The sequence below is a fragment of the Scyliorhinus torazame genome, chromosome 2 (assembly GCF_047496885.1).
Source record: "Scyliorhinus torazame isolate Kashiwa2021f chromosome 2, sScyTor2.1, whole genome shotgun sequence".
Taxonomy (NCBI): domain Eukaryota; kingdom Metazoa; phylum Chordata; class Chondrichthyes; order Carcharhiniformes; family Scyliorhinidae; genus Scyliorhinus; species Scyliorhinus torazame.
Genome location: NC_092708.1, coordinates 66,993,362 through 67,009,240, shown reverse-complemented (window position 1 = coordinate 67,009,240; position 15,879 = coordinate 66,993,362). Strand labels below are relative to the sequence as shown.

Genomic DNA, 15,879 nt, shown 5'->3' with positions numbered 1-15,879 from the left:
TGTGGATTAGTGATGGGAAGGGCTTCCAGCTGTAAAAGCACCACCAAATTCAAAAATAATGTTTGACTTGAAGGATGATCAACCAACATTGTTTCACCTCATACAATATGGGAAAAGAATAAAGGGGAAGCAAGGAAGGAGGAATTGTATCAAGAGCCTAACTCTCCTGTCGTTGTAGATAGTGCTGAAAGTAACACTACATGAGTAAATAAGCATTAATGAGTAACATCAAAGGGTACATGAAAGTTTCTTTTACAGGTTCTGTCACGTCTTGCCGCACACATTCTCCAGTTTACTGATCTCCTGATTGCGGAAGATATCCTTTCTTTCAACTGGACCTTCCATAGACGATTGAGGGATCCTTGTGACTTCAGCAACACATGGGTGGAAAACTTCCTGATCCCCAGTGTCGCATTCAGAGGTCCCCTAGTTGGTTCCCATGTAAGGTTTACCCATCATTTACCCAGAAGTGTGAACTTCCTATGGACAAATACGGTGGGCTGGGCGGCAAACGACAGAATGATTTCAATTGCATTCTTCGGACGATTCTGCCAGTTTTACCCTCATAGTTACTCTGAAAGAGTGAGAGGAAATAAAATCACTTCTAACTCCAGAGTAATGATTTAGAAAACCCAGACCCTACCGTGCATGGGATACCTCCCGCACACATGACCCCCGTCCCCCCAGGGGACACACACCGACCTAATCTGAGCCCCTACACTCCCAGTCTGACCATCGCGCCCCCCCTCCCCCCCACCCCTCTGCCCCCCAAGCCCTCCTGAACTGACCACCCCCTCTGGCCCCACCTCACCCCGCTCCTCCTCCCAGGTCTATACCACTCACCCATACCTATCGGACTGACCCCCTCTTCCCTGGCCGGTCCCAACTCCGTTCCAACCCCCATTCCAGTTTGACCTGACCTGACTCCCCCCCCCTCACAATCTTACCCAGCCAGCCCCCCCTTTCCGATCCAACTCCCCCGTTCCCCGTCTGACCCGGACACCCAACCACCACTTCCTGCGCCTTTGTTCCGACTTACTTACCTTTGAAACTTACTTTCTCCCTCTAAATTGTCCCTTTAAACATCTCCTTTTTGGCAGCTAGTGTCTTTCTTCCCTGTATCCCAGTTACTCCACACTGTTATGTTCTAGTGCATGGGCAATGCTTGAGTCAATGCACTAAAGAACATCTAGTTCTAGACTAGTCAAATTTATTATTGTATAACAAAAACATGGGTTGGAAACAAATATTAACTGAAACAACAGGGCAGCATGGTGGCGCAGTGGTTAGCACTGCTGCCTCACGGTGCCGAGGTCCCAGATTCGATCCCGGCCCTGGGTCACTGTCCGTGTGCAGTTTGCACATTCTCCCCGTGTCTACATGGTTTCCCCCCCTACAACCCAAAGATGCGCAGGTTAGGTGGATTGGCCACGCTAAATTATCCCTTAATTGGAAAAAATGAATTGGGTACTCTAAATTTATATATTTTTTAAAAACTGAAACAGTCACAAAACACAACTAACAACGATGACTTCTTCTACAGACTTCCCCTAGGTTGCAGTGTCACATGGTATAACTTGCCTGCCACCGAGTGGTCGGAGGTCAAACATGTTTACATGTACAATTGCTTATGCATATCAATACACACACCAGTGCAGTTGGGGGCACGCGTCGCTGCTCCTGTCGCACTCAGCCTGAGTGAGAAAGGTTGTGTGAGACAGGGGTTTAGTCTGTTGAGAGTGAAAATCCACCGGAGATTCCCACTCTGAGGAAGTTACGAGCCCCAAGATTTCCTGTGTTGACCCACTTCCCACTACCTCACTAATGTAACCAAGCAAAAATAGTTCACAGAGAGCATGTGGAACTTGACCAAAAATCTAACTTCAATCACACTTGGGATAATAAGTGCAGTTTGGGGGCAATTCCAGGATGTCTATAATAACAATGGGCAAGAGATGGCGTATGTAACGTGAGTTTGGAACACACAGACTACTTGCAAAACAAGGATCGTTTATTCAACGAAGATGAATTCATGATGAATATTAATCAAAGAGTTCAAATGAGATGAACAGACTATTTGCAATGGATTATAATGGCTGATGCTCCAGATCCATAAGGATACTGCTGAGAACTTAACTCTGATCTTTAATCAGCTGAGTGGAGAGTTCAATTGGCCAAGGTCCTACTGTTCAGTTCCCATTACCATGTGACCAAGGGTAGCTTGCCCCCTGCACACATCAAAAAAAAAAAATTTTTAGTAAAAACCTTTCATTATAACAAAATAACATAATAATACAATATAAAATAGATGTTTCAAGTTACAATGTAAAAAGGGCACAATCAACAATCAAGAACACATCCAATCTTAAATCCCCAATATTAAACTAAAACCCCCTTAACAACTGGCGGTGACTAACTCTTTAAAAACTGAAAAGAATTTCTGCCATCTGAGGTAGAACCCTTTTACCGCTCCCCTCTAATGGTATACCTGACCTTCTCCAAATGAAGGAACCCTATTAGGTCATCCAACCAGGATGAGGCACTGGGCTGAGTAGGAGACCTCCCCCCGAAGCACAACCCGCCTCTGGTCTATTAATGAGGCAAAGGCAGGAACATCCACCTTCACCCTGTCTGCAGCACCGGCGGGCCCGATAGCCCAAAAAGGGCCACCAGCGGACAAGGCTCCAGCTCAACGCTAAGAATCTCTGATCTGGTGTTGAAGAAAGAGATCCAAAAGCTTAATAACTTGGGACACGGCCAGAACATACAAGCATGGTTAGCCGGCTCCACACCTGTCGCCCACCCCAAGAAAAAGGTCCTTTACCCTCATCTTGGTCAGGTGAGCCCTGCTCACCACCTTGAATTGGATCAAACTCAGTCGAGCACAGGAGGACGTGGAGTTGACCTTGTGAAGAACCTCGCTCCATACCTCCTCATCCAGAATTGGATCCAATTCACCATCCCATCGTAGCATTGTGGTTAGCACAGTGGCTTCACAGTGCCAGGGTCCTAGAATCGACCCCCAGCTGGGTCACTGTCTGTGCGGAGTCTGCACACTATAGCTTGGAATGCCATGAATGGTTGGATGTGGGTCTTTGCAGGAACAAACCGTGTGGCGGGTGATAGTTATAGGAGACTATAGTAAGGGGCACAGATAGGTGCTTCTGTGGAAGTGAAAGAGACTCGAGGATGGTATGTTGCCTCCCTGGTACCAGGGTCAAGGATGATTCTGAACAAACACAGGACATCCTGAAGGAGGAGGGTGAATAGTCAGAGATCAGAGTACTAACAGCATAGGCAGGAAGAGTGATGAGGTCCTGCAGTAGGTGTTCAGGGAGGTAGGCAGTAAGCTAAAAACCAGGACCCCAGGATTGTAATCTCAGGATTACTCCCTGTACCACGTGCCAGTGAGGCTAGAAATAGGAGGATAGTGCAGCTAATCACGTGGCTGAACTGGTGATGTAGGAGGGAAAGTTTCTGATTTCTGGACCATTGTGATATCTTCCGGGGCAAGTGGGACCTGTACAAGAAGGACAGGTTGCAACTAAACTGGAGGGGCACCAATATCCTGGCTGGGAGGTTTGCCAGAGTCACTAGGGAGGATTTAAACTAGTATGGCATGGGGGTGGGGACCAGAACGTTAGCTTAGAAGGTGGAAATAGAGAACAAAATAAAAGAACAACATCACCCTCAGGCAGAGCAAAAAAGGTGACAAGTGTGAGAAGGGAGGTGGTCAATGCAGGACTGAGGGTGTTGTACCTAAATTCATGCAGTATACGGAACAAGGTAAAAGAGCTTGTAGCGCACATTGAAATTGGCCGGTGCGATGTTGTGGGCATCACAGAGACGCGGTTGCAAGGGGATGAGGACTGGGATCTGAATATACAAGGATATGTGTCCTATCGAAACGACAGGCAGATGGGCAAAGGGGGTGGGATTGCGTTGTTAGTAAGGAATTAAGTGAAATTGATAGCAAGGAGCGATATAGGACCAGAAGGCATAGAATCTCTGTAGGTAGATTTGAGGAATCGCAAAGGTAAAAAGACCCTGATGGGAGTTATGTATAGGTCCCCAAGCAGTAGTCAGGATGTGGAGCATAAAATAAATCAGGAGATAGAAAAGGCATGCAAAAAAGGCAATATTACAATCATCATGGAATACTTCAATATGCAAGTGGACTGGGAAAATCAGGTTGGTAGTTGATCCCAAGAAAAGCAATTTGCAGTTTGAGAGGGAGAAGCTGGAATCAGATGTAACGGTATTATAATTAAATAAGGGTAACTACAAAGACACGAGGGAGGAGCTGGCCAGAGTTGATTGGAAAAGGAGCTTAGCAGGGAAGACAGTGGAACAGCAATGGCAGGTTTTATGGGGGTTATTCTGGAGGCAAAACAGAAATTCATCCCAAGGAGGAGGAAACATGCAGAGGGAAACAAGGCACCCATGGCTGACGAGGGAAGTCAAGGACAGCATAAAAGCAAAAGAAAAAGCATACAAAGTGGTGAAGATCAGTGGGAATCCAGAGGATTGGAAAGCCTTTAAAAGTGAGCAGAGGACAACTAAAAATGCAATAACGGGGGAGAAGATGAAATATGAGTGCAAGCTCGCTAGTAATATAAAAGAAAATAGGAAGAGTTATTTGCAATATATAAATGGTGAGAGAGTCAAAAATAGACATTTGACCACTGGAAAATGTGGCTGGAGAAGTAATAATAGGAAACCAGGAAATGGCAGATAAACTGAATAGTTACTTTGCATCAGTCTTCACGGTGGAAGACACCAGTGGGATGCCAGAGCTCCAGGAGGGTCAGGGGACAGAGGTGAATGCAGTGGCCATCACTAAGGAGAAGGTTCTGGGGAAACTGAAAGATCTGAAGGTGGATAAGTCACTTGGACCAGATGGACTAAACCCCAGGGTTCTAAAAGAGATAGCAGAGGAGATTATGGAGGCATTAATGGTGATCTTTCTGGAATCACTCGAGGCAGGAAGGGTCCCAGAGGACTGGAAAGTGGCTAATGTAACACCGCTGTTTAAGAAAGGAGGGAGGCAGAAGATGGGAAGTTATAGGCAGGTTTGCCTGACTTCGGCCATTGATTTTAGAGTCCATTATTAAAGATGAGATTGCGGAGTTCTGGGAAGTGCATGATGAAATAAGAATGAGTCAGCACGGCTTTGTCAAGGGGAGGTTATGTATGACAAAGCTGTTAGAGTTCTTTGAGGGGGTAACAAGGAAGTTAGGCAAGGGGGAAACAGCGGATGTGATTTATTTCGGTTTCAAGAAAGCCTTTGACAGGGTGCCGCAGAGGGCACTGTTGAATAAGTTAAGAACCCATGGTGTTCAGGGTAAGATCCTGGCATGGATAGAGGATTGGCTGACTGGCAGAAGGCAGAGAGTGAGGATAAAGGGGTCTTTTTAGGGTGGCAGTCAGTGACTAGTGGTGTGCCTCAGGGGTCTGTGTTGGGAGCACAACTTTTCACAATATACATTAATGATCTGCAAGAAGGAATTAAGGCATTGTTGCTAAGTTTGCAGATGATACAAAGATCTGTAGAGGGACAGGCGCTATTGAGGAAGCAGGGGGGCTGTAGAAGGACTTGGGCAGGCTAGGAGAGTGGGCAAAGAAGTGGCAGATGGCATACAATGTGGAAACGTGTAAGGTTACGCTCTTTGGAAGGAGGAATGGAGGCACTAAATGGGGAAAATGCTCAGGAAATCAGAAGCACAGAGGGGCTTGTGAGTTCTTTTTCATGATTCTCTTAAGGTTATCTTGCAGGTTCAGTCGACAGTTAGGAAGGCAAATGTCCTTGCAACTCCGCAATCTCATCTTTACTAATGGACTCTGAAATCTGACCGAAGTCAGGCGAACCGGCCTATAATTTCCTGTCTTCTGCCTCCCTCCCTTATTAAACAGCGGTGTTACATTAGCCACTTTCCAGTCCTCTGGGATCCTTCCTAGGGTTAGTAAGGCAAATGCAAGGGCAGCACGGTGGCGAAGTGGTTAGCATTGCTGCCTCATGGCACCGAGATCCCAGGTTCGATTCTGGGTCACTGTCTGTGTGGAGTTTGCACATTCTCCTCGCGTTCGCGTGGATTTCACCCCCACAACCCAAAGATGTGCAGGGTAGGTTAATTGGCCATGCTAAATTACCCCTTAATTGGAAAAAAGAATTGGGTACTCTAAAAAATTTTTTTTTTAAAAAAGGAAAGCAAAGGCAATGTTAGCATTCATGTCTAGAGGACGAGAATACAAGACCAGAGATGTACTTCTGAGGCTGTTTAAGGCTCTGGTTAGACAACATTTGAAGTATTGTGAGCGGTTTTGGGCCCCATATCCAAGGAAGAATCCAGAGGAGGTTCACAAGAATGAACCCTGGAACGAGGAGCTTGTCATATGAGGAACAGTTGAGGACTCTGGGTCTGTACTCGTTGGAGATTAGAAAGATGAGGCGGGATCTTATTGAAACGTACAGGATACTGCGAGGCCTGAATAGAGTGGAAGTGGAGAGGGTGTTTCCACTCGTAGGAAAAACTATAACCAGAGGTCACAATCTCAGACTAAAGGGACAATCCTTTAAAACTGAGATGAGGAGGAGTTCCTTCAGCCAGAGGGTGGTGAATCTATGGAACTCCTTGCCGCAGAAGGCTGTGGAGGCCAAATCGCTGAGTGTCTTTAAGACAGAGATCGATAGATTCTTGATTAAAAGGGGATCAGGGGTTATGGGGAGAAGGCAGGATCATGGGGATGAGAAAAATATCAGCCATGATTGAATGGCAGAGCAGACTCAATGGGCCGAGTGGCCTAATTCTGCGCCTCTGTCTTATGGTCTTATGGTCTTATGAGTGGAGTAAGTGATAATCACAGGTAATCGGGGTGTGTATTGTTAGGACATTTTGGAGGATTCTGCAATCCTGGGCAGTATGGTGGGGGTTGCATGTAATTTGACATGAAGCCGAGATCCCGGTTGAGGGTGTCCTCATGCATGTGGGACTTGGCTACCAGTTTCTGATCGGCGATTCTGTGTTGTGTGTCTTGAAAGCCGCCTTGGAGAATGTTTATCCAAAGATCGGAGGCTAAATGTCCATGGCTGCTGAAGTGTTCCCCGACTGGAAGGGAACTGGTGATTGTTGTGCGGTGCCCGTTCATCCATTGTCTCGCCGATGTACCATGCCTTGGGACATCCTTTTCTGCTGTGCATGAGGTCGGCCAGTACTTCCCTGGAGCAGAGAAACTACAACATCTAATTTGGAGCCTTCAACATGTCATCAATAATGATGGACATCTTGCCAAGGCCATCCCCATACTTGCCTTCAAAGAGCCACCTAACCTTAATCAGACCATTGTTCGCAGCAAACTACCCAGCCTTCAAGAGAACAGCGACCACGACACCACACAACCCTGCCACGGCAACCTCTGCAAGACATGCCGGATTATCGACACGGACAGTACCATCACGCGTGCGAACAACACCCACCAGGTACCCGGTACATACGACGTGGCCAATGTTGGTTACCTCATACACTGCAGGAAAGGATGTCCTGAGGCGTGGTACATTGGCGAGACCATGCAGCCGCTACGACAATGGATGAACTGACACCGCGCAACACTCGCCAGACAGGAGTGTTCTCTTCCAGCTGGGGAACACTTCAGCAGTCAAGGACATTCAACCTCCGACATTTGGGCAACATTCTCCAAGGCGGCTTTCAAGACACATGGCAATGCAGAATCAGCGAGCGGAAACTGGTAGTCATGTTTTACACGCATGAGGACGGCCTCAACCGGGCATGAGACCATTCACAGTTCGATTATCTGTGATTATCACTCACTCCACTCACACTGTTTGTTCCTGCAAAGATACACATTCCAAACATTTTTCACAATCCAATCTAGAATTATCTTGCAATTGTGTCTCCTATATATGCTGTGATTGTGAACCTGTCAGCACTTCACCTGATGAAGGAGCAGCGCTCTGAAAGCTTGTGATTTCAAATAAACCTGCTGGACTTTCACCTGGTGTTGTGAGACTTCTTACTGTGCCTAACCCAGTCCAGCGCTGGCATCTCCACATCATTCAAAAACACACCACTTGGAAAACAATTCCACTGTGGCACAGGGGAGGTGATGGCAGAATTATATGGTCGCTGGTCTAGTAATCCAGAGACCCAGCATAATGATCTGGGGTCCCGGGTTTGAAACCCACCACGGCAGATGAAGGACTCAATAAAATATCTGGAATTAATGATGACCATGAAACCATTGTCGATTGGCGGAAAAGCCCATCTGGTTCAGTAATGTCCATTAGGGAAGGAAATCTGTCTCCCCTACCCAGTTTGGCCTACATGTGACTCCAGACCCATAGTGGTTGACTCTTAACTTCCCCCGGAAAGATACTTAGGGTTGGGCAATAAATGATGGTACAGCCTACGACATCCATATCTCATGAACAAAAAAATACACTTCCCTAATGTATTCCAAACAGTGAAGATTGATATGCACTAACACCTTTTAGATAGCATGCCATACAGATGTTACACCAAAACAAAATAGATTTATAAAACACTATCATAACATAAACAAATAATTCACCAAGTAATTATACACTCTCCCAATTTCATTAAGTAAATAATTATTGACAAACACTGTTCAAATGTTGTTCTCAACAGATGACACCAGATTGCGTTCACTAAGCTCTCAACTTGCCGACAATCATTTTCTGCCTGATGTCCAAAAAGTGCTTGATGAATTGAGAATGAAGTATCAGATCTACAAACTTTCTTTTGACATGGATATCACAGAGTGTTTCATTGTTATGTGGCTGGTTTAGCTCAGTGGGTTAGACAGCTGGTTTGTGATGCAGAACTAAGGCCAGCAGCGCGGGTTCAATTCCCGAACAGGTGCCAGAATGTGGCGACTAGGGGCTTTTCACAGTAACTTCATACTTGTTAACTTGATAGAGTTTTTCGAGGAGGTCACTAAGATGATTGATGCAGGTAGGGCAGTAGATGTTGTCTATATGGACTTCAGTAAGGCCTTTGACAAGGTCCCTCATGGTAGACTAGTACAAAAGGTGAAGTCACACGGGATCAGGGGTGAACTGGCAAGGTGGATACAGAACTGGCTAGGCCATAGAAGGCAGAGGGTAGCAATGGAGGGATGCTTTTCTAATTGGAGGGCTGTGACCAGTGGTGTTCCACAGGGATCAGTGCTGGGACCTTTGCTGTTTGTAGTATATATAAATGATTTGGAGGAAAATGTAACTGGTCTGATTAGTAAGTTTGCAGACGACACAAAGGTTGGTGGAATTGCGGATAGCGATGAGGACTGTCTGAGGATACAGCAGGATTTAGATTGTCTGGAGACTTGGGCGGAGAGATGGCAGATGGAGTTTAACCTGGACAAATGTGAGGTAATGCATTTTGGAAGGGCTAATGCAGGTAGGGAATATACAGTGAATGGTAGAACCCTCAAGAGTATTGAAAGTCAAAGAGATCTAGGAGTACAGGTCCACAGATCACTGAAAGGGGCTACACAGGTGGAGAAGGTAGTCAAGAAGGCATACGGCATGCTTGCCTTCATTGGCCGGGGCATTGAGTATAAGAATTGGCAAGTCATGTTGCAGCTGTATAGAACCTTAGTTAGGCCACACTTGGAGTATAGTGTTCAATTCTGGTCGCCACACTACCAGAAGGATGTGGAGGCTTTAGAGAGGGTGCAGAAGAGATTTACCAGAATGTTGCCTGGTATGGAGGGCATAAGCTATGAGGAGCGATTGAATAAACTCGGTTTGTTCTCACTGGAACGAAGGAGGTTGAGGGGCGACCTGATAGAGGTATACAAAATTATGAGGGGCATAGACAGAGTGGATAGTCAGAGGCTTTTCCCCAGGGTAGAGGGGTCAATTACTAGGGGGCATAGGTTTAAGGTGAGAGGGGCAAAGTTTAGAGTAGATGTACGAGGCAAGTTTTTTACGCAGAGGGTAGTGGGTGCCTGGAACTCACTACCGGAGGAGGTGGTGGAGGCAGGGACGATAGGGACATTTAAGGGGCATCTTGACAAATATATGAATAGGATGGGAATAGAAGGATACGGACCCAGGAAGTGTAGAAGATTGTAGTTTAGTCGGGCAGTATGGTCGGCACGGGCTTGGAGGGCCGAAGGGCCTGTTCCTGTGCTGTACATTTCTTTGTTCTTTGTTCTTTGTTTGTTGAAGGGAATGGAAATGGGGAACGTCTGTTGGATTTCATCACACAAATAGCACATTTCAAGAAATCTGTCCCAGCAGATTGGAAGGATGAAGTTCTTCAACGCATTCGCATCAACAAACTTCAGTTAAAATCTTCTGAATGATTATATATCCTTGCTCCAGATTTATTGATGTTATGATAAAGTAGAATGCAGAGAATCCAACCCCCCCCCCCCCCCCATCCTATCCCCACAACATTGATCATGGTGAATCTTCCTAACCTGCCCATCTTTGGACTTGGGAGGAAATTAGAGCATCTGGAGGAAACCCACGGAATTGAATCCAGATTGCTGGTATTGTTAGGCAGCAGTGCTGAACACCACGCCCCCCCCCCCACCCCCCACCCCCCCTCTCCACCCTGTAATTATGCTTTGAATTAATCGACTAAATTGTCCTCAAACTTATAAAATATTTCTTTGTTAGATTCAAATTTAAAGTTTCCGGGTTAAGTACTGGAGCTTTGTAAATTCATCACGTAATTGAATGTGAATTGCTGAATCACACACGTGACCATTCCGTATCACATTTTCCCCCTGTGTCAAGGGTATAATTTCCTTGTGATTAATTTGATTAATCGAAGACCAGATAGCAGGGTTTGATATTGCCACAGAATAAATTTGCTCTCTTTTAACTTCTGGAATTTCTGCCACATTATCAGTTTGATTTTAAAATAAAGGTAACCTACTCAGTGGTACTTCTTATTGTCTTATGTTCTTATGATGCAGGGATCAAGGATTGGAATATATGTTTCTGCAGAATTGTTTTGTGAATTTGAATAGGTTTTATATGTAGGTAAGGCTACCAGAAGTAAGTTGTACTTTTTAACCACGCTTGCTAGGAGTTGGTTCAGCACATTGGGCTAAGACAGCTGGCTTGTCAATGCAGAACAAGACGAGCAGTGTGGGTTCAATTCCTGTACCAGCCTCCCCGAATAGGCACCAGAATGTGGTGACCAGGGGCTTTTCACAGTAACTTCATTGAAATCTACTTGTGACAATAAGCTGTTATTATTGATAAGTATTGGTTCTATTCTTGGACACTTCCATGCAATGTATTGGAGCTCACTAAACTTCAGTTAGTTTTGGTACATTTTCAGGAATCAGTTGGAACTGTCATTTACTTTACTTTGGCCTACCACTGTACATTTACGAGAGGATTTCTGGCTAGAAAGGGTTGTGCCCTAACCCCTATTATTAAACTGTGCCCTACACCATGCCAACTTAACTGATGTCTAACTTTCCGGCCTTACAAGCCGGAAGGTGAGGTGGCCTGCTGTGATTCCCGTCCTGCATCCCCTTTCGCAGACTTCTTAATATAGAACATAGAAAATACAGCACAGAACAGGCCCTTCGGCCCATGATGTTGTGCCGAACCTTTGTCCTAGATTAATCATAGATTATCATTGAATTTACAGTGCAGAAGGAGGCCATTCGGCCCTTTGAGTCTGCACCGGCTCCTGGAAAGAGCACCCTACCCAAACTCAACACCTCCACCCAACACCAAGGGCAATTTTGGACATTAAGGGCAATTTATCATTGGCCAATTCACCTAACCTGCACATCTCTGGACCGTGGGAGGAAACCGGATCACCCGGAGGAAACCCACGCAGACACAGGGAGGACGCGCAGACTCCACACAGACAGCGACCCAAGCCGGAATCGAACCTGGGACCCTGGAGCTGTGAAGCATTGTGCTATCCACAATGCTACCGTGCTGCCCTTAAGAACAAATAAATCTATACTATATCATTTTACCGTAATCCATGTACCTATCCAATAGCTGCTTGAAGGTCCCTAATGTTTCCGACTCAACTACTTCCACAGGCAGTGCATTCCATGCCCCCACTACTCTCTGGGTAAAGAACCTTCCTCTGATATCCCTCCTATATCTTCCACCTTTCACCTTAAATTTATGTCCCCTTGTAATGGTTTGTTCCACCCGGGGAAAAAGTCTCTGACTGTCTACTCTATCTATTCCCCTGATCATCTTATAAACCTCTATCAAGTCGCCACTCATCCTTCTCCGTTCTAATGAGAAAAGGCCTCGCACCCTCAACCTTTCCTCGTAAGACCTACTCTCCATTCCAGGCAACATCCTGGTAAATCTTCTTTGCACCTTTTCCAAAGCTTCCACATCCTTCCTAAAATGAGATGACCAGAACTGTACACAGTACTCCAAATGTGGCCTTGCCAAAGTTTTGTACAGCTGCATCATCACCTCACGGCTCTTAAATTCAAGCCCTCTGTTAATGAACGCGAGCACACCATAGGCCTTCTTCACAGCTCTATCCACTTGAGTGGCAACTTTCAAAGATGTATGAACATAGACCCCAAGATCTCTCTGCTCCTCCGCATTGCCAAGAACTCTACCGTTAACCCTGTATTCCGCATTCATATTTGTCCTTCCAAAATGGACAACCTCACACTTTTCAAGGTTAAACTCCATCTGCCACTTCTCAGCCCAGCTCTGCATCCTATCTATGTCTCTTTGCAGCCGACAACAGCCCTCCTCACTATCCACAACTCCACCAATCTTCGTATCGTCTGCAAATTTATTGACCCACCCTTCAACTCCCTCATCCAAGTCATTAATGAAAATCACAAACAGCAAAAGACCCAGAACTGATCCCTGCGGTACGCCACTGGTAACTGGGATCCAGGCTGAATATTTACCATCCACCACCACTCTCTGACTTCTATCGGTTAGCCAGTTCGTTATCCAACTGGCCAAATTTCCCACTATCCCATGCCTCCTTACTTTCTGCATAAGCCTACCATGGGGAACCTTATCAAATGCCTTACTAAAATCCATGTACACTACATCCACTGCTTTACCTTCATCCACATGCTTGGTCACCTCCTCAAATAATTCAATAAGACTTGTAAGGCAAGACCTACCCCTCACAAATCCGTGCTGACTATCCCTAATCAAGCAGTGTCTTTCCAGATGCTCAGAAATCCTATCCTTCAGTACCCTTTCCATTACTTTGCCTACCACCGAAGTAAGACTAACTGGCCTGTAATTCCCAGGGTTATCCCTAGTCCCTTTTTTGAACAGGGGCACGACATTCGCCACTCTCCAATCCCCTGGTACCACCCCTGTTGACAGTGAGGACGAAAAGATCATTGCCAACGGCTCTGCAATTTCATCTCTTGCTTCCATTAGAATCCTTGGATATATCCCGTCAGGCCCGGGGGACTTGTCTATCCTCAAGTTTTTCAAAATGCCCAACACATCTTCCTTCCTAACAAGTATTTCCTCGAGCTTACCAATCTGTTTCACACTGTCCTCTCCAACAATATCACCCCTCTCATTTGTAAATACAGAAGAATTCTTGTGTGGTTTGCGGGCCTGGATGACCATGGCTGCTGCTTGGGTGTCCCAGGTGGCTTGGTGCCACCCTGTTCTGCCCGCTGCCCACCAGATGCGTCACGGTCAGGAGGGGATGAGTCCGACATGCTGCGGTGTTCCCTTGCAGGAGTCACCGGCATGGACCCCATTATCTCCTCCTCCCTCAGAGTGCCAGGTGGCCCGAGGGCTACTCATGGGATGGGGGTGCGAGCTATTCCATGAGGCTCTTTCGCCACCTGGTGCTGCCAGTCCTGGAGGCCCTCTGCCATTTCGACCAGGATCTGCATGCTCACAGATATGGAGCACACGGAGTGGAACATCTCCGTCTGGGACTGCGTAACATTACGCTGCAACTGTGCCACCACCTTCTGAGTCTGTGCCACATCAGCCAGTGACTGTGTCATCTCCCACTGGGACTGGGCCACCTTCCTCTATATCTGTGCAATGTTGGCCAGCGCCTGGGCAATGCCGTCGACGCTCTCAGCGATCGCCTGCTGTGACTGGGCCACGCTCATGGGCACCGCTACAATGTCCAGGAGGCTCTGACATATGGGTGCCTGTGAGATGGAATGCTGTCCTTGGCTTCTGCCTGATCCATAACCAAAACCCTCACCCAAGGACTCCACCGTGGACTCCATGCGGTGTTCGCCTGGGTGGCACACATAGCTGACATCACCTCCTGCTCCTGCACGGGGTTGGACTCCTCAACCTTGCATGCAGGTGCTGGATGCTCGTCGACAATTCCTCATTTAGCCACTGGCTCTTCGACTGCAACTCCACAATTGATGGGACTGTCCACAAGGAAAGCAGTACACTAACTCCACCAGACACGGGGTACTTTCTACGAATGATGTTTCTACGAACATCGTGACGAAACCAGTCACTTGCTGGCTCACCAGCTGAGCAAGCAGGCCACCATCAGGGAAATAGCACAGATCAGAGACAACAATGGCAGACTAGTGGTCCAGCCAGAAAAAAATCAACGGAGTCTTTGAGACCTTCTACCGGGGGCTTTACATATCCAAGCCCCCGAGAGGGATTCAAGAATGAAACAATTTCTCGAAGGACTGGACATGCCGGCCATGGGGGAAGATAGGAAACAGGGCCTAGAATCACCATTAGAAGTGGGGGAGGTCATGGAAAGGCGCCAGGGCCAGATGGATTCCCGGCCGACTTCTGGAAAAAATTTGCAACATCACTTGCCGGAGATGTTCGCGGACTCACTGGTCAGGGTCTCATGCCACCAACACTAGCACAAGCCTCAACATCACTGATATCCAAAAAAGACAAAGACCTGACTGAGTACAGGTCCTACAGACCCATCTCGATGGCGGGGAGAGTGCAGACTATCAAAATGAACCTCCTGCCCAGGTTCCTCTTCCGGTTCAGATACCTGATGATCTACATCCCCAGGCCTTCATTAATATGGTGGACAAACTAATCATGCCGGATCGGAGAATCCCCGGGGTTGCGGCGTGAATCCCGCCCTGCCGCTCAGATGCTGGTTTTCAGGCGGGGGTGGGGTTTACACCGCGCCGGTCAGGTGCCGTTGGCAGCGGCCCCCCCCCGGCAATTCTCCGGGCCCCGATGGGCCGAGCGGCCGCCATTTCCTGGCCAGTCCCGCCAGCGTGAAAAGGACATAGTCCATCACGGCGGGACCTGGCTTGGAGGCCGGCTAGGTGAGTCCTCGGGGGGCACGGGGGGATCCGGCCCCGGGGGGGCCCCCACGGTGGACTGGCCCGCGATCGGGGCCCACCGATCTGCAGGTGGGACTGTGCCGTGGGGGCACTCTTTTCTTCGGAAAGAAAACACATAATAGGGCAACACAAAGTACACAATGTAACTACATAAACATCGGCATCGGATGAAGGTCAGTCCACAAGAGGATTGTTTAAGAGTCTGGTAACAGCGGGGAAGAAGCTGTTTTTGAGTCTGATCGTGCGTGTTCTCAGACTTCTGTATCTCCCGTTCAATGGAAGAATTTGGAAGAGTGAGTAAACCGGGTGGGAGGGGTCTTTGAATATGCTGCCCGCTTTCCCCAGGCAGCGGGAGGTGTAGATGGAGTCAGTGGATGGGAGGCATGTTCATGTGATGGACTGGGCTGTGTTCACGACTCTCTGAAGTTTCTTGCTGTCTTGGGCCGAGCAGTTGCCATACCAGGCTGTGATGCAGCCCGATAGGATGCTTTTTGTGGTACATCTGTAAAAGTTGGTAAGAATTAATGTGGACCCCCCTCCCTTCGTGCCCTTTTGCCATCTCCTCTGGCTTTCTGCCAATAATGCCTT

The 15,879-nt window shown here is 47.3% G+C and overlaps 1 protein-coding gene across 4 annotated transcripts in view; it reads left to right on the top strand.

Annotated features, from left to right (window-relative positions):
- LOC140388225 (histamine N-methyltransferase-like) overlaps positions 1–15,879 on the top strand; it is a 95,867-nt gene that overhangs the window by 56,360 nt on the left and 23,628 nt on the right. The window contains exon 6 of one of the 4 annotated variants that reach the window (XM_072472046.1): positions 10,211–10,937. The exons of 1 other annotated variant lie outside the window; for it this stretch is intronic. In XM_072472046.1, the coding sequence (XP_072328147.1) occupies positions 10,211–10,347 (137 nt within the window). In that variant the 3' untranslated portion in view covers positions 10,348–10,937. Of the gene's footprint in view, positions 1–258; positions 614–8,663; positions 8,995–10,210; positions 10,938–15,879 lie in introns of those variants that run through there. 2 more of the 4 variants (XM_072472037.1, XM_072472056.1) reach the window with 2 other exon arrangements.